At 36.8% G+C, this 18,537-nt stretch overlaps 1 protein-coding gene across 7 annotated transcripts in view; it reads left to right on the top strand.

Annotated features, from left to right (window-relative positions):
* Positions 1–13,831, top strand: part of LOC120069453 (3'-5'-exoribonuclease family protein) — a 45,999-nt gene extending 32,168 nt beyond the window's left edge. Inside the window, exons 6-10 of one of the 7 annotated variants that reach the window (XR_005479536.2) lie at positions 1,938–2,004; positions 2,236–2,311; positions 6,535–6,833; positions 7,878–7,988; positions 13,519–13,831. Coding sequence is in view for 4 of the 7 variants with exons in the window: in XM_039021216.2 (XP_038877144.1) it covers positions 1,938–2,004; positions 2,236–2,311; positions 6,535–6,833; positions 7,780–7,968 (631 nt within the window). In the remaining 3 variants the exon portion in view is untranslated. Of the gene's footprint in view, positions 1–1,937; positions 2,005–2,235; positions 2,312–6,534; positions 6,834–7,779; positions 7,989–13,518 lie in introns of those variants that run through there. The other 6 variants (XR_005479535.2, XR_016528630.1, XM_039021216.2 and 3 more) reach the window with 6 other exon arrangements.
* Positions 13,832–18,537: the final 4,706 nt, after the last annotated feature.

The raw sequence follows: 18,537 nt of genomic DNA, 5'->3' as shown, positions 1-18,537 counted from the left end.
GGGGTTTACCTATAAACTTATATTTTACGTATATTATTTAATTATTTATTGCGCCTCGCTTCGCTCAGGCGATGCCTTTTTGTTGCCTCTCGTCTGGAGGCGATTGAGGGACTTGTGGCTTTCAGGTGTGCCTTGCGCTTTGAAAATACTGGTCTTCTCCCACTCTTTCCTTTATTACATCTCTTGATTCCACCTCTATCCCTAACTCTGTTAATGAAGCTTTATCTCATCCTGGTGGTATAGTGCAATGATTGTTTGGATGATAATGGTACTTGGGATCTCGTTTCGCGTTCAGCTGGAAAGAAGGCTATTGGGTATAAATGGGTGTTCGCTATAAAGGTCAACCCCGATGGAATAGTACATCGGTTGAAAAATCGTCTTGTTGCCAAAGGTTATGCCCAAATCTATGGGACTGATTATTCTGATACATTTTCTCCTGTTACTAAATTAACTTCCATTCGACCATGTATATCAATGGCTGCTAGTCACTTTGCATTAACTTGACATTAAGAATGCTTTTCTTCGTGGTGATCTTCAAGAGGAAGTCTATATGGAGCAACTACTTGGGTTTGTTGCTTAGAGGGAGAATGATAAGGTGTATCGTCTTCAAAAATCTTTGTATGGACTGAAACAAAGTCCTTGTGCATGGTTTGGTAAGTTTAGTCAAACACTCAAATGTTTTGGTATGTCCGATCATTTTGTTTTATATCGACGATCTGACTGGTATTACTTTGCTTGTGGTATATGTTGATGATATCATTATCACTGGAAATGATGTATCAGGTATATCCTCTCTCAAGACTTTTCTCCAGGGTCAATTTCATACCAATGATTTGGTCATTGAAGTATTTCTTGGGTATTGAAGTAATGAGAAGCAAGAAAGGTATTTACCTGTCCCAAAGAAAATACGTACTTGATTTGTTGTCTGTGACAGGTAAACTAGGAGTCAAACCATGTAGTACTTTGATGATACCAACTTTGCAACTTTCTAAGGAAAGAGAATTGTTTAAAGATTCTGAGAGATATAGAAGATTAGTTGGAAAGTTGAACTATTTAACAGTGACACGATCTGACTTTGCTTATTATGTGAGTATTGTGAGTCAGTTTATGTCTTCCTTGACTGTGGATCATTGGGTTGCAGTTGATCAAATCCTATGTTATCTAAAAGTTGCACTTGGACGTGGGATCTTATATAAAGATCATGGTCATACAACGGTTGAATGTTTTTCAAATGCTGATTGGGCTACATCTCGAGAAGATAGGAGATCAACCTCTGGATATTGTGTTTTTGTAGGAGGAAACTTGGTGTCGTTGAAAAGTAAGAAACGGAATGTATTTTCCATTTGAGTGTTAGGTCAGAATATAGAGCTATGGCACAATCTGTGTGGGAAATAGTGTGGATAAATCAACTTTTGTCTAAGATGGGCTTCAGTGAGTGCCAGCTAAACTATGGTATGATAATCAAGTTGCTCTCCATATAGCATCCAACCCAATATTTCATGAACGAACTAAACATATGAAAGTGGACTGTCATTTTATTCACGAGAAAATACAAGGGTTGATATCTATAGGATATGTGAAGACTGGAGAACAACCGGGAGATATCCTTACTAAAGCAGTAAACAAAGCAAGAATAAGCTATCTGTGCAACAAGTTGGACATGATTGACATATTTGCTCTAGGTCGAGGGGATATGTATTTATATTGTAATTATAATTAGTTGTCTTTTATTGTAATTTTATATCTCCTAGATTAGGGTTTCTTGGTTGCGCTTATATATATATATATATCTTCAGCTTGATTAATTGAATAAGATCATTAAGTAAATCTGGTAAAAGGAATGCAATATACTTTTATGTTTTCTGATCTCTTATCCTTGGTCGATTTCCTTTGAATGTAACTGACTAATCAACATACCGATGATGTGAATTCTTCAGTTCTGGGATGATTGATCTGAGAGAACTATCTATTGTAAAAGGAAAAGCTGCTTGGATGGCTTACTTGGTATGTGTTTTAAGTGCATTGTCAATTTAAATATTTTTATTCTAGAAGTATCTTGGTGTTTGAAGTGAGGTTCCTTTATTGATTCTTTATACATTGTTTCTAAAAGTTTTTCTTGCATCATCCTTGACCACATTGGACACTTTCTCTCTATAGCTTGATTTGTGGCAAGAATGCAGATTATTATTGCAGTAAATTATTTTGGATGAGATAACAACTTGACGTGTTCCACAGGACGTTTACTGTTTGGATGCTGATGGATCTCTTTTTGATGCTGCACTTCTTTCTGCAGCTGCCGCATTTTCTCACTGTGAGGTTTCAGGCTCTCAACTTGTTCCCAACTTGATATATTTCTGCATAATTTGGTAGATGTTATGCTTATTGTAGTAATGCTGGTTATACTGGGACATTTGTCCTTCGTTAACATTAAGAATAGTTTTTCAGATCATAAATTGATACTTTGTGCTTTAAATGCTTTACATTTCCGATTCTTTTTCCTTCTTTAGATTCCTTTTGTTGTTATCAAAATTTATAGGGACATTTAGTAATCATGTCTTGAAGTAAACCACCATAATATCAAGAGGAGGCCGTTTGATGCTCATTGTAATTAGGTGCTTTCTTGTATTCCATTATATTATATGTCTCTTCCTTATGACTTCACAAGTGGGTTTGGATTTGAAACACATGATGATAAATTTTTTTGAGAAGGGTTTGAGCGTGGTAAAATCAACCATTTGGTTAGATAGAACTTTATTTCACTAAATCTCAAGATGGATGGAGGTTTAGCCATTTGGAGCTTTAAAAGGAAGAAATATCACAACTCTTGCCAAGTGGAGTTGGAGATTTATAAATGAGCCTCACTTCTTATGGAGGGAGAAAGGTGATTGTTAGTGATGGGACTAACTCCTTTGGTTGGCCCTACGGCTGAAAGAAATTTGATGAGTCTTAAGAGCTCTTGGATTAGTATTTCTAAAGTTTCAAAGCAGGTGAATTCTTCTGCTACTTACAAGGAAAATGTTACGCAGATTTTCTTTTCATATGGTCACTGGGTTGGTGTTTTTGCCTTTAAGGCTTAGCTTTCCTTCGTTACTTGGTATTGCTTCTTCACTTAATGGTTCAGTTTCCAGATTTTGGGATGTTTCACACCATTCTTGGAGCATTATTTTCATTGTGGAAGGATGAGGAAATTATAGATTTTCAGAATGTCACACCCCCCTCCCAGACTATTCTCTTAGCTCAGGCAAGGACATGGCTGCCGCAGTTATCAACCCTTTTATGACACTTACTGTCTACTAAACATATTTAAGTAATTTGATAACAACATGCAATCTCATGCACAGCGGTCTGCCACTATGGCCAAACAAACATTAACCATTAAACACAAAACATTTATAGAATTTACAATACAAGTCTCATAAGTCCCAACCCTCAAACTTAGTCCCTATAAACAACAACATGTGTACAAATATTTACAGTAACCACCTAGCTGACGGGTTACTAGAACTCTTGATTTTATGTGGCAGAGCAAATGCAGAGCTATCTTCGAGGGATTTGACCGCTACTTGGGGAAAGAGAACATTTAAAAACAGGGTAAGCTACTAGCCCAGTGAGTGACTTAAGAAAGAAAAATGGGTTCTCATGCTTAAGTCTCAATAAAGAGATCATACTGAAACATTAGTCTTTACAATGACCTTGTATTGAAATGTAAACTTTCCAAGCGCTAAACATGTAAAGCTGTTATCATCATAAAACATTAAACTGATCCTTAGTTGAGAGTAACTCTATTATGGTTAAATCCCAACGTCAAGCCTTAGTCAAGAGAAAACCCTTTTGTTCAATCTCTCGACGTCTAATTACCTACGTGCACGTGGTTATAACTAAGTACCATCATACCTTAGGTACTATAGCTCGGATACCTTCTCCAAGTCCTTCAGTATCGAGCCTGAAGTAACATCAGTCATACTAAGACTTACTCGCATGTATACCTAAATGCATAGTAACATGTCTTTAAAGGTTCTAATGCATGCTTTGAGCATGAACACACAAATAGTTTTACAACATTCTTTCACACATGGCATGCATTTGAAAACATAAACTCATAGTTTGCTTGGAAAAACTACTTTGTAAAATAGCTAGCATAAGAATAATCTTTCTTAAAATCATGGATTCTTAGAAACATTACAAATACTTAATCACTCACAACTTTAGGGCTACTCCTTAAAGGTTGATATACTTCTAGCAATGGTGTCAATCCTGCAGACACAACAACATATATTTAGCTACTAGCAATGGTCTCCCTTTTGAGACTAATTCTTAATTAAGCTTGCGTTTAGCCTTCCCTAGAAGACCTTCACTCACGCATATCTGGCTATAGGTAACCGTTTGAATCCACTATATTAAAAGACTTCTTAGTGTTCTTTATCCAAGATATTTGCTGACTTTTCTTTATAGGAGAATTGGAATGTTTCAATCTTTCCTATGTAAGTTATTTGTTTTCATTCTTAATTGTTCATTTACTTCTATGCGGAGTTTGATCTTTTGAGAATTAGTCTCTTTTCATTTCGTCAATAAAAAATTTAAATCTTGTAAAAGGGAAAAGAAAAGAAAAGAAAGAAGAATGTGAATTACCATAGCTCATTCATTTGTTATGCCAACCAACTGCTAATAAATATTAATGCGAAAATATTACTTTTGAAATTTCAACCATAGATATCAATGGTAAATTTACTTTAAAAAGACTACAGAAAAATTTCTTGTGAGAAGCATGAAGCACCTAAGAAAAGGTTGTAAATTTTACTTGACCACAAATAAATCCTCCCAAAATTTTTTGGTTTCTTTTCATCCAAAATCCAAATACAAGAAAAGGAAGCCTTGAGACTGGGGGTGGGAGCTTAGGTTAACCAATTACCGTACACTTAGGCTAGCAAAGAGTTACTGTTGACAGTATATTGGAGAATTGGATGGACCATTGTAACTGCTCCATCATTCCTTCAATTGTTGCGACACTACACGTATGAAGTAACACTTTCAAGTGGACAAAGGCGCTATATGCGGTCCAGTACAATTGGCTGAAACTCACTGTGGAAGAAGAGTTTATCCTAGTGCCTCAACTAGTGCTTTACTTGACCCCATACTTGGACTACCAAGTTTTTCAATGCTGTGAACCATTCTTTTTGTATAGAAACTTGAAGAGAAATAATTTCATGACATGATCATGAAATAATATAAGTAGATGCTTTCATTCTCCCTCCATTAAGGAAAATCTCCTTCAATTTGGTGCTGAAACCGGATTATATTTTTTGAGATTAAGCCTAAAAGACAGTTTTGATTATTTTTTAGGGGTTCTACTGGGCCACTGTCAATTTATTACCTTTCTGCTGCTAAGTCATTTTTGTTGGCTGGAGTTCCCTTTTGATTGCTTTGTTGTTCCTTTCTGCTTTGTTGGCTGGTTCTTCAATTTGGTGGCTTTCCTTTAGAAGTGCTCTTTAGCACTGTTGGTTGGCTATGGTGCTTTGATCCTGTCCTGTTTGTGTAGCTCCTCTTTCCTCTTTGATGTTTGCGGCTGTCACTTTCCTTGTGGAGTTTTCTTTTCCTTTTTCTGGGTTTTTGTTTCAATTGCTCCCTTTGTTCTTGGAGCTCTTTTTTGACTTTTTGGCTGTATGTTTTTAGGTTGGCTGGGGTGGCTTTGATCTCTTCACTCCCAATGGGAGTTCTTATCCTCGAGGATTTTGTTTCTTTTCTTCAATCATTGCAAAGTTGTTTCTTGTTAGAAAAAAAGAAATAATATTAGTTGATCCCTAAACTTAGTAAACGATAATTAGTCAACAAACTGCCATGGTAAAGTACAATATGGAAGGTACATAAAAAAAAAAGGACATAAACTACTCTCTTTTGAACTTGCTAGCTTGTATTGGGTGCCTGATATGTGTTTGACATGAAACTTTACCTTAGCTATAATAATATCCATGCATCCTAGCCTTCTGGTTAATCTCGTAACACTTTTTTATGGTTTTTTCCTCCTCTAGACCTCCAGGGTTTAGAGTGTGACTCTCACCAACAGGGTGTGGTGTAAGGGCATGAGCTAAGCTCAATCCTTCTTTGTTTACTTTCACTTCATTTGAAAAATTCCTGCTGCAATGATTTATGCTTTTAATATTACACGGGTATATGCCTAATCCATATGGAGTAGCCCAATTGTGGTCTTTATTTAACTCCTTTGGTTTTGTATGAAACTATTTTGTCCTCCCTGCAGTAATTTTCTCTAGTTAATCAAAGAGAAGAAAAAAATTGAACTCGCTAGTCGTAACATGTTATCTTCTGTTGATCCTATGTTTATGAAACATCCCAATGATCAGTGGTTATTTTATTTTTTGAAAAATCTAATAACTGCTCTTCAAAAGCTGAAAAATATTAATATGGGATTTCTTTTCTATCTTGTTTGTTAACTTGGTAGGCTTTACTACTTTAAAACGATCAGTACCATTGTTCTCTGTTGAGCCATATTTTAAACTCCTTCCTGCCTTATATTTTTAGTGCGAATCCCTGTTGTTGCTCTAAATGATGATGGAAAAGTAATATTTGTCTCCGAGGAAGAGGGGGGAGAAAACTTTGAGAAGGAACCTGTCAATAAAGAGAGAAGGAAACTGAAATTGAACTCTATTCCTTTCTCATTAACATGCCTACTCCACAAGAAGTACATCTTGGCTGACCCTACTGCGGAGGAGGAATCTGTCATGGAAACTATTGTAACCGTGGTTTTGGATTCATCTGGTCAACTGGTGTCCTTCTACAAACCGGGTGGATCCGTTCTTGCTTATACATCAGCTGTTCAGGTTGGTCTTTCCTTTCTCTGACAACTTTATTGATGGAATTTCCTTAAGAGAATGGATTAGTTCCCTGGATTTCGTCATTAACACTTTCACTGTCTTAAGTTTGGTCAAGCTAGTTGGATTTTCAATATGGTCTTGGATTATAACAATCATTTAGATCTGGTTTAGTAACCAATTTTTTTTTTTAAATTAATTCTATTTCGTATCAATTCCTTATCACGATTTTTATCTTTCTTAAGTAAAAGAATTCTTTGCCAAATTTCAAAAACAAAAATGTGTTTTTTTAAAGTGTTCTTTTTAGTTTTCAAAACTTGGCTTGTTTCTAGAAAATATTGGTAGAAAGTAGATAACAAAATGAGAAATTTAGAGCTGAAAATGATGTTTATAGGCTTAATTTTAGTTACCAAGCTGGACTTTTTAAGTATTTAATTATTTAAAAGTATTATAAGATTAAAAAGTGCTTGAGACCACTACCTAATATGTACTTTACTCAACAAATCAACTAAAGTAATGAATTGACTTGTGGTTGTATTGTTATTGATGAAAAATATACTAGGGAAAAGAAAATAGCACACCAAGAATTTACGTGGAAAACCCTAATTAGGAAGAAAAACCACGGGATAAGGGAATTATTATTAGAAAACTGATACAAAAGAATACAGCAAACCAACAGCTTAAATAGAGAACAGGGAAACCCTAGGGTACAATTAAAAGGACAAAATTGCCCCTAGAGCGCAAAACCCTAATTTCAACACTCCCCTATAAGTTGGGGCGTAGATGTCAATAAGTTCCAACTTGCTCACACATGCGTCAAACAACTGTATGGGAAGCCCCTTTGTTAGGACATCTGTAATTTGTTGATTGGATGGAATATAAGGAACACAAATGTTGCCACTATCGAGTCTTTCCTTGATAAGGAACACATGCTTTGTTTTGTCATGTTGAACAGGGTTGTTTGCTATGCTTATGGCTGTTTTATTATCACAGTAGAGTTTTATTGGACTGGTATGCTCTTGCTCAAGGTCTTTCAAAACTTTTTCAAGCCAGATCTCTTCACAGATTCCCAGACTCATGGCCCTGTAGTCTGCCTCAGCATTGCTTTTGGCAACGATACCTTGTTTTTTGCTTCTCCATGTAACAAGATTGCCCCACACAAAGGTACAATATCCTGATGTTGATTTTCTGTCTACTACAGATCCTGCCCAATCAGCATTGGCGTAAGTTTCGATACACCATTTTTCAATTTTTCTGAACATCAAGCCTTTCCCTGGAGAGGTTTTCAGATATCTCAAAATGCGCTCTACTGCCCTCATGTGTTCTTTGTATGGTGATGAACTGACTTACCATACTTACTGCATAAGAGATGTTGGGTCTAGTATGAGATAGATATATTAATTTCCCAACAAGTCACTGATATCTTTCTTTGCTCACTGGAACACTTTTACTCATGTTACTTAATTTTGCATTTGCTTCGATAGGGGTATCAACTGGTTTGCGGCCGTCATACCTGTTTCCTTGAGCAAGTCCATAGTATACTTCCGTTGGGAAACTGAAATTCCTTCTCTTGATCGAGTTACTTCCATTTCGAGAAAATATCTTAGTTTTCCAAGGTCCTTGATCTCGAATTCCTCAGCCATCTTTGCCTTCAATTGGTCAATCTCTGAGGTATCATCACCTGAAATAACAATGTCATCAACATAAACAATCAAAACTGCGATTTTCCTGGATACATACCTTTTAGTAAACAAAGTATGATCAGAATGATCTTGTTTATATCCTTACGACTTTACAAATATAGTAAATCTGCCAAACCAAGCTCTTGGTGATTGTTTTAGCCCATATAAGGACTTTCTCAATCTACAAACTCGGTGATCAAACTGTTTCTCAAATCTTGGGGGAGGACTCATATAGACTTCTTCCTCCAGTTCTCCATAGAGAAAGGCATTCTTCACATCAAGTTAGTGAAGGGGCCAATCCTTATTAACTGCAATAGAAAGGACTCGAACTGTGTTTAGCTTTGCAACTGGGATCTCTGAATAATCAACCCCAAACGTCTGAGTAAAACCCCTAGCCACTAATCTGGCTTTGTATCTGTCAACAGTTCCATCGGGCTTATACTTTATTGTGAACACCCATTTACATCCGTCTGCTTTATGGTCAGTTGGAAGATTGACTTGATCCCACGTATGATTTTTCTCGAGAGCTCTCATTTCTTCCATAACTGCGGCTTTCCATTCAGGGCTTTCCAACGCTGTGTGTATACTGTTTGGTATCACCACTGTGTCTAGGTTTGTAGTGAGGGCCTTGAACTCAGGAGATAAATTACTATAAGACAAGTAACTCTGCAACGGATATTTGGTACATGATCTCGTACCTTTTCTTAGGGCAATCGGAAGATCAAGGGATTCATCTCTATCTTTATTTTCTTCTGACATACTGCATTCTCCCTCCGATTCTGTTATTTTCCCACTCTCAACATTTTTTCTAGCGGGAATAAGAGAAGCTTCTTTTCCAGGTTCTACCATGTCCTCAGGAGTCACACACTCATAGATGTCTCTACACCATCATTGACCTCAATCACATCCTTGTTGGCATTATCTTCCCTGCTTTTGCTCTCAACATTTTCAACACAAGCATCAGTTTGATTACATTTATTATCATGATCAGGGATAGGACTACTAGTACCTGGAATTGATCTCTATTCAGACTCATGAACTGGAGCCGGAGAGATAACATGCGGCGCTATTTCCTTCCTGAGATTTTTTCTATAGTATGTGATCCAAGGGACTTGTTTAGTTGGGAGGATAGGTGCGTTGGTACTGATACTGACATCAAGGATGGGTTCAGGTTCAGGTAAGGCAGACAGGCTGGGACCCCAATTGGTTTCTTCATTGGAATGCTCCTTATAGAGACACTGATGTAGAGGGTACCCTACAAAAAGTAACATTTGTACTGGAATCTATGGTTGAAATGTCACATCCATAGAGACAGTATTTTCTGGAAGGGGGGTGATAACACTTGTACCCATGCTGATGTAGAGGGTCCCCTACAAAAACGCACTTTTGTGCTCGAGGGTTAAACTTGGTACGGTTAGGTCCGCATGTGTGGATGAACACCACACAGTCAAAGACACGAAGGGGTACATCAAAAAGAAGTCTGGAATTTGGGTAAGACTCTTTGAAGAAATCTAATGGCGTTTGGAATTTTAGGACCCGGGATGACATGCGGTTTATTAAATGGGCTGCTGTCAAGATAGCATCATCCTACAAATAAGTGGGAAGAGAGGTTGACAACATAAGAGAGCGGGCAACTTCAACAAGGTGACGGTTTTTCCGTTCGGCCACTCCATTTTGTTGAGGAGTGTACGCATAGGAACTCTGATGGGCAACACCTTTGAAGATAAGGAATTTGTGTAAGGCGTTACTAAGGTATTCTCGGCCATTATCACTTCTGAGGATAGCGATTTTAGTGTTGAACTGGGTTTTTATAGAATTGTAAAATTGTTGGAAAACTGAAGTGACTTCTGATTTATCTATCAGAAGGAAAACCCAGGTTAGTCTTATGATCGTCAATAAAAGTTACAAACCAACGCTTCCCAGTTATGGTAGTGACGGGTGAAGGTCCCCAGACATCGCTATGGAACAGAGTAAACGGCTTAGAGGGCTTATAGGGCTGAGAAGAGAAAGGAACATGAGGCTGTTTGGCCTAGACACACACATCACATTTCAATTTAGAAATATTAATGTTGCGAAAAAGATGAGGAAACAAATAGTTCATATACTGGAAATTAGGATGGCCAAGGCGATAATGCCACAACATATAATCAGTTTCAGAAATGGAAAAATGAGAAGAAAACAAACTAGTCCTATCACATATCCTAAATGAAGCTTCTTCGGTAAGGAAATAGAGTCCCCTGTCATGCCGGGCAGTGCCAATCGTCATCCCCGAGGTTAGATCTTGAAAAACATCATCAGGTGAGAAACTAACACGACACTTCAAATCTTTTGTAAGTTTACTAATAGATAACAGATTGTAAGACACTTTTGGCACATGCAGCACATCTTGGAGTATTAGGCCGGCAAAGGGTGACACTCGTCCTTTTCCAGCAACGGGAGCAAAGGACCCATCTCCAATTCTGATTCTTTCATTTCCAGCACCAGGTTGATAAGATAAAAATTGATTAGAAAAGCCAGTTAGGTGATCTGTGGCTCCTGAGTCTAATATCCACGTTTTATTACCAGTTATACTCACAAGACCAAAAGAGTGAAAAGTACCTGTATGGGCGATTGCACTTACACCCACTGTAGTAGTGCTCTGAGTAGTTTCCTGGTTCTGAGTCTGAGTATCTCCAGTAATAGATTCACCTACAAGAGCTCGACCTGGTTGTCGTTTCTTACCACTTGGCGGTCAACCGTGAAGTTTCCAGCACTGATCTTTAGTGTGCCAAGGTTTTTTGCAATGTTCGCACACTGGGGGTGGTTTACTATTCTGTTTATCTTGTATAGGGCCTGATGTTTTGAAGGCAGCGGAATCTGTTGGTGTTACAGGTGTACTGTTCATGGCCCTCGACCTATCTTCCTCCAGGCGAACTTCAGAACAGACTTCCATTAGGGATGGTATAGGTCTAGTCCCCAATATACGATTGTGCACTGTATCAAATTTAGAGTCGAGTCCTGCAAGAAAGTCATACACGCGATCCATTTCTTCAGACTGATACTGTAACACTCCTCCACAAGGACAGTTCCAAATCATTCCACGACACAAATCCATCTCTTGCCACAACAGAGGTAGCTTGTTAAAGTAAGCAGTAACGTCCATCGTTCCCTGTTTGCATTCATGGACCTGCTTACATAGAGTATATAAACGTGAGGCATTCTGTCTCTTGGAGTAGAGTTTCTGGGCTGCCTCCCAAATATCACGGGCTGTAGCTGCATACAATAAAGGTTTTCCAACTTGAGGTTCCATACTGCCAATCAAAATTGATCTCAACAAAGAATCCTCTCCTTTCCACATTCGCTCTTGGGGATCACCGATCCTTGGTTTCAGTATTTCACCTGTCAGATATCCAAATTTGTGACGGCTGTCAAGAGCCGTTTTAATAGATTGGGACCAAGAGAAGTAATTATCACCATTCAACTTTTCCTCTATAATAATTCCAGAAGAATTGTCTATAATTTCAGAACATAAATTTGAGGGATAAGTAGGGAACGAAGTTACCGAGTTTTCAGGGTATGGATTCAGATCTGATTGGATCTTGGATTTCGATTCCATGGCTTCCCCAATAACAGCAAGCTGCTGCTGAAACATCTCGTTCTGTCATTTAATCTGCAACTGCAACTGGCTAACTTCATCTTGGATTATATTTCCTTGGTCTTAGTGGTATGATAAGTCCAAACTCATCCATGGTCGGCGAAAACTGCCCCATTTGGTTGCTCATACCCGGCTGGAAAATACCCATACTTCTTCCATCTGTCCTTTGGTGCGGCAAAGATTGGGATGAGGCATCGATCTGAGAGGAGAAGGCCGGCGGCAATCCCAACGGATGGGAACTTGACTGATCGGCACCGGGCATCATGGATCTGGACCAATTAGCGCTGGGTATAGTAGATTGGGGCTCGGGCACCGCGGATCTGGACCAATCAACGCTGGGCATAGCAGATCGGGACTCCATAGCGTCAGTTGACAGCGTCTGTGACCGGTCAGACGGGTTTCGTGTGGCCGGTCGCTGGTCGACCTCATCTGTGCGTGTTTGAATCGGGCGACCATCTTCATCTGCATGCGGCTGGTTCGGATGGGTAGCGTTCGGACAACTTTTGAGAAGGTTTTTTTTGCTGGTGGTTGGGTCTGCGAAGGGGACGGCCGACGGTGGGTAGGGCGGTGGCGGCTAGTCTTCATGGAAGTGGGGAAGAAGGGTTTGGAAGTATCTGTCAATGGCTTTTTGGATAACTATGGTTATATCTGGGTTATTGGTTTAGGATTCTCCTGTTGGATTTTCCTCAATGGTGGCCAAGGTTTTGTCTCCATGAATACCATGATTAAAAATAGAGTAGGGAAAAGAAAATAGCACACCATGAATTTACGTGGAAACCCCTAATTAAGGAGAGAAACCACAGGATAAGAGAATTATTATTAGAAAACTGATACAAAAGAATACAGCAGATCAACAGCTTAAATAGAGAACATGGAAACCCTAGGGTACAATGAAAAGAACAAAATTGTCCCTAGAGCGCAAAACCCTAATTTCAACGGTTATTATTATCCTCATCTTCAATTTTTAAGAAACACTTTTTTTTAATACCATCCGTGCCCTAAAATCTCTTTTGCTTATCTTGCTTTAGAATCTACCTTCATAAACTAATATTTTGACTAGAGTAGTGTTTGGGAGTGATTTTGAAACGATACTTTTGTCAAGGTTTTAATCATCAATATATATATATATATTTTTTACATGAAAATTGTGTTAAAAGTGCAAAATCAAACATTAAATTGATTTTGAATGATTCATGACATGTTTGAGAATGATTTTGAACATGACAAAAATCATTTTAACTATTTTAAAATCTCTCAAACATGCTCTAGCTAGTATATCATAGTTGTGATTTACTTGTCAAAGTTGCAAGGAGCAAATTATGATTTAAATGGCAAGTGAATGCATGCTCTAATCTTTGTGCGGCTGGCATGGTTGCAGGATTGCGTTGCCTTGACCCGACAAAGATCAAAGGAACTACAGATGATTTTAGATGAAGCAATTTCTGGTATGGAAATTGACTAAGTTTTGGGGAGGCTTTCTATCTCTTCTACTGGTTTTCATTTAATGAATTGAATGGTGGATGGGTTGTAGGCTTCCAATTATACTTGTTTGGTTGCCTCCAGAATTTTGGTGATAATATTTATTTGGGGTGGGCGCGCTCTAGAGGAATCAATTTTTTTGTAGGGGTCTGATTTCTATGCCCAAATATCTCTTTATTTAATTTCAAGGTTAATTTCACTTTTTATTTGCATCTACTTGATAACATTGGAACCTAACTGTTATAGTGCATGTGGGTGCTTTGCCTTTACATTGGTTCAAATGTACCTATTGATTTTATTTAGCATGTAGGTCCAATTCAGACTTTGTACTTTAAAAAGAATGCAGGGAATGTTATGATAGGCATAAATAGTTGGGCGATTTCGACTATTAGTTCAATTACTTATGTCATAATTTCCTCGAACAAGAGCAAGAAAATTGGTTTGATTTCGTTCCAAAAGTGAAATGATGAACCATCACAGCTGACATTGGTCTCAGCTTGATAATTTGCATATTAATCCCATCTTTTTTTAGGTATGTATATGCATTTGTAAATATGAATAGATTTTGCAAAGATTCCAAGTATTGAGGTATATTTGGGACTTTTTTAGCTATTCTTTGATCAAAATGAGGTGATTGAGTTATGTTTATGTTAACTATAATTATATTTTTATTTGGATCGACTGAATAAATGACAAATAAAAAGATCTTTTTGAAAAACGACCAAAACTATTTAAGTTTGGAAAAATGGTCAAATTACTAAATCTATCACTTTTTAAAAACTACAAATAGTCAGATTTACCTCTCATGTCAAATTGCTATGATTATGATGTATTTTTTAAATAAATCTAATAAACTAAAAGCAATATATCATAATAAATAAAAAAAATTGGATTAAAAACCAAGAAAACACATCCCAATTCATATAGTAGTTTAATAAACTAGTTTTCTTTTTTAAAAAAATACAAAATACCCAATATAAGTATGGGAAGCAACAAGTTAATCAACTTTTTAAATCATATCATATACATTATATCTCCTTTAAAAAACAAATACCTATAAAAAATAATGTTGCATACCAGATCAAGTTAGCCATGCAAATATGATTGTTAAAATATTTGTTTGGGTTATACAAATATTGAAATACAATGTACTAGAAAAGGAAACCATATAGATAACCTGAACTTGATTAACTATTAAAATGCTTGTTGAGTCATGAAAATACACCCTACCGAAAAAAGAGGGGGTTTGGGGTTTCTAAGTAACTTCTATGAATATTCATTAAGTTTTACATTTAGACTCTAAGTGTGTGTTAACAAATACTTTCTACCCATAAACAATTGACATTCTGACAACACATGCTAAGAATAATTTAAATGTTCCTTAAATCTTACATGTAAATACCTTGTAATACATCTTCATTATCAAACACTACTCATTCAGAGAACACTTGCATAATCTATCAAACAAACACATTGTATATATAAAAAACACATAATCCTCTCTACTGGATAACTTTCTAACTAAGTACATTGTATTTTTATATAAATAAAGTGTATATATGATACAATAATCTCCTCCTACATGGGCAATATTCCTAGTAAAAAATATATAAAAAATACATAGTATTTAAATATTATATATAAATTGAAAAATAACTTTCTCTACTTGTGGTTTCTCAATTAAAACAACTGAAAACAAGGGGCTGAAACAAACTGGAGTTTCTCCATTAGTTACTAATTTAGGACATCATTCACTTCTATTTTTCTTGCAATAGTTTCTCAATCTGTAAAAATATGACAACTAACATGACCAATAACTACACACTGTCCCTCCCCCACATGAGAAGTCGCGAAAATGTTTCATGTTTGTGTTTTAAGAGGGCTTGCTTCATATTTTTACAGTTGATGGCTCAAATCCCTTCCTTTGATAGCTTTTTTCGTTAGCGTTTGGAATTGGTCTTCTACAACCTTCGATCCCCCAATTTTGATTGCTTCAAGAAGATGTGTGAATAATTTGTGTAGAGATTTTTACAACTTTTCTTTGGGCACAACTTTACATTTACAACCTTTAATCGTAGGATTATTATGCACAAAAATTTGTTCAACTTGAAGGCATAGAATGTTGATGTTGCAAATAAACGACTTAATGTAGGAAGGTGGTTAAGGTTGCTAGATACATATTAGATGTTAAAAAATTGTTAATTGCATTTATAATGTGTGAAAATATTGAAACGAATGGATTTCTTAAATTAAAAAAAATAGATTTAAAAGGGTAGAAAATGAAATATAACAAGCAAAATTTTAGGGGAAGAGATTTGGGATTACAGTTACCATAGATCGTGGATTGTTTCTACTAGCATGAATAGAGGGATAAAAATGGAAGGAAGAAAATGTGGGATGAAGGGCTTTATTTCCGGTGGACATTTTTCATTGAAATAGTTTTTTTGGTAATTTTTCAAGATGAAAACCCATATTTGTGGCAATTTCCTACAATTTTCCTTTTTATTTCATGTCACACCCCCCCTCCCAGATTACCCTCTTAGTCCAGAAAAGAATGTGATGATAGCTATTACCAATCCTTTTGTGGCACCTACTGTCCTTATTTACAAGTAGACACCTAAACTTTTCTGGAAACTAAAGTCCTTGAGTGGAAGAGCAGCAGTACAATTACCTTTCGGGAATTGACCACTACCTGAGGAAGAAACATTTAAAACAAGTGAGCTATTAGTCCAGTGAGTGACTAATAAATCATAAACATCATGCTTAAAACTGAAAAAATTGTCAAGCAAACTCATGCTTTAAACTTCCAAACATGACATAGTTTAAAACATAGCTTATAGCTTAAATGTTCCTTAATTGAGAAAGAATCTTCTTTGCTCAATCCCTCAACATCATACCTTAGTTGGTATGGAGTATTCTCAATACAACCAACATCAAATCTACCTATGTGCACGTGGTAATAACTAAGTATCGTCATACCTTAGGTACTACTGTCCAGATACTTTCACAATGTCCTTCAATATCGAGTTCACGTAATCATCATAACACTCAATACTTTGAACTAAAACATGCTTTGGAAGCATAGGCAACATAATCATATACTTAGACATCTTTGCTATAAAACATAAAACTTCTAATGTATGCTTTTTGAAAATTAAGTATAGAAATACTTAAGTCATGCTTTCATAAACTTCTATACATTAGCATGCATTAATAGGTTCATGAAAACTTGTTTACTTGGAACTCTCTTTAAACATTTTTTAACATAAGCAAGCATAAGTCTAAACATTTAAGTAAAGCATGTGTTACTAAAACATTGGGGAAAACATCAATTTTGTCACTCATAGTCTTGGACGTTCCTCCTAAGATTGATAAGCCTTTCCTATTGGCGTTAACCCTGTGGAAATAATAACCATGTTAAATCATTGCATTTAATCCTTATGTGAGACTAACTCACCTAAATAAGCTGAACATTTAACTTAAAGCATCCCTTTCAAGCTCAATGCATACCTCTCTTATGTGTTCAACACTTAGAAAATCTTTGGGTGATAACATGTCTATGCGACAACAATCGTCAGCTCATGCGCTAACACACGTCCTATACATTCATCCAGTTGTGCGTCAACACACCTCTAGCACAATCTTGCGCCTAGCACCTCACGTGTCTGCTCTTACAGCTGTACAACCTATCACCCACACAGCGCCCCTTGCGCTTACGACTTTAGCATGCATTGCACGATCCAATGCACCTCAACGCATCCTCGCCCCCAACCCAGTGCATCCCTTGCAAGTGCCCGAGCTTTCTCGTTCGTCCTCACCCACCTATCATAGCCATCCCAAACATTTCAGGTGGCCATTGAACTGAAAACTGGAGGACACTCCTCTGTCAACACAAACATCAGATCATCTACTATTAATATCATATTGATGTTTGACTTCCAGTTCGAATAACCCTCTCCATTAAATTTATCAGAAGCAAGCAATTGTATGATTAAGTTCGACATTGTTGAAACATTTAAAAAAAACTCTATTAAATATGCATTTAAATCCATTTTTAGAAAAACTAATAAAGTACCCAATAAATCTTTATTTATTTGCAACGATACTTAAGTGATTTAGAACAATTTCTACCAAGGGGCAGTCAAGAATTCCTTCACGAAAGCAAGACAGTTCTTGACCAAATACTATTTCCAGAATAACTCATATTCCAATAGTTCTTTTGGTTATCATGTAGTGTCTTTTATCTATCGCATTGTGTTGAGAAGAGGTAATCGTCTTCTATCTATCGATCGTGTAGCACTGAAGGCAATCGTCTAACGCCATCGCCTTATGTTGAGAAGAGTACACGATCGCTTAGTGTCTTCTAATCTATCGCATAGTGCAATTGCTTAGCTCGAGGGTAGAACTACACGATCACTTAACACCATTGCCTAGCATTTCATGTTATCGTTTAGTGTCCGTCGCAGCTAAACAATCACTTAGCTCTATTGTATAGAACATCATCGCGTCGTTCAGCATCGTAGCTAAACAATCGTTTAGCTCCATCATATAGAAACTTCAACACATCGCTTAGCATCGTATCTACATAATCGCTCAGTGCCACATCTAGATGATTCCTCAGTGCTATCACATATCACTTCATCGCATCGCTTAGCGTGCGCCGTAGCTACATGATCGTGTAGTCATCGTATAGCAAATCCTATTGGGATTGGTGTCCTAATTCTCCCGGTGCATCATTGTTTTGTAAAGATACAAATTGTTTAATGAATAAAATATGTGTTATTTAATTCTGACATTTACTCATATCCAATAAACAAAGCAACTTTGTTATCTTATGTGAACTTAAGCATGTATATGTGATATACAAGTGGATCATGCCTTAAGTGATAACCTAAATAGGTCTATAGTATAAGGATTA

Source organism: Benincasa hispida, chromosome 3, assembly GCF_027475165.1.
Source record: "Benincasa hispida cultivar pf3 chromosome 3, pf3_genome.v1.1, whole genome shotgun sequence".
NCBI lineage: Eukaryota > Viridiplantae > Streptophyta > Magnoliopsida > Cucurbitales > Cucurbitaceae > Benincasa > Benincasa hispida.
Note: the sequence above shows the minus strand (reverse complement) of the source record. Positions and strands in the feature narration are given on the sequence as shown.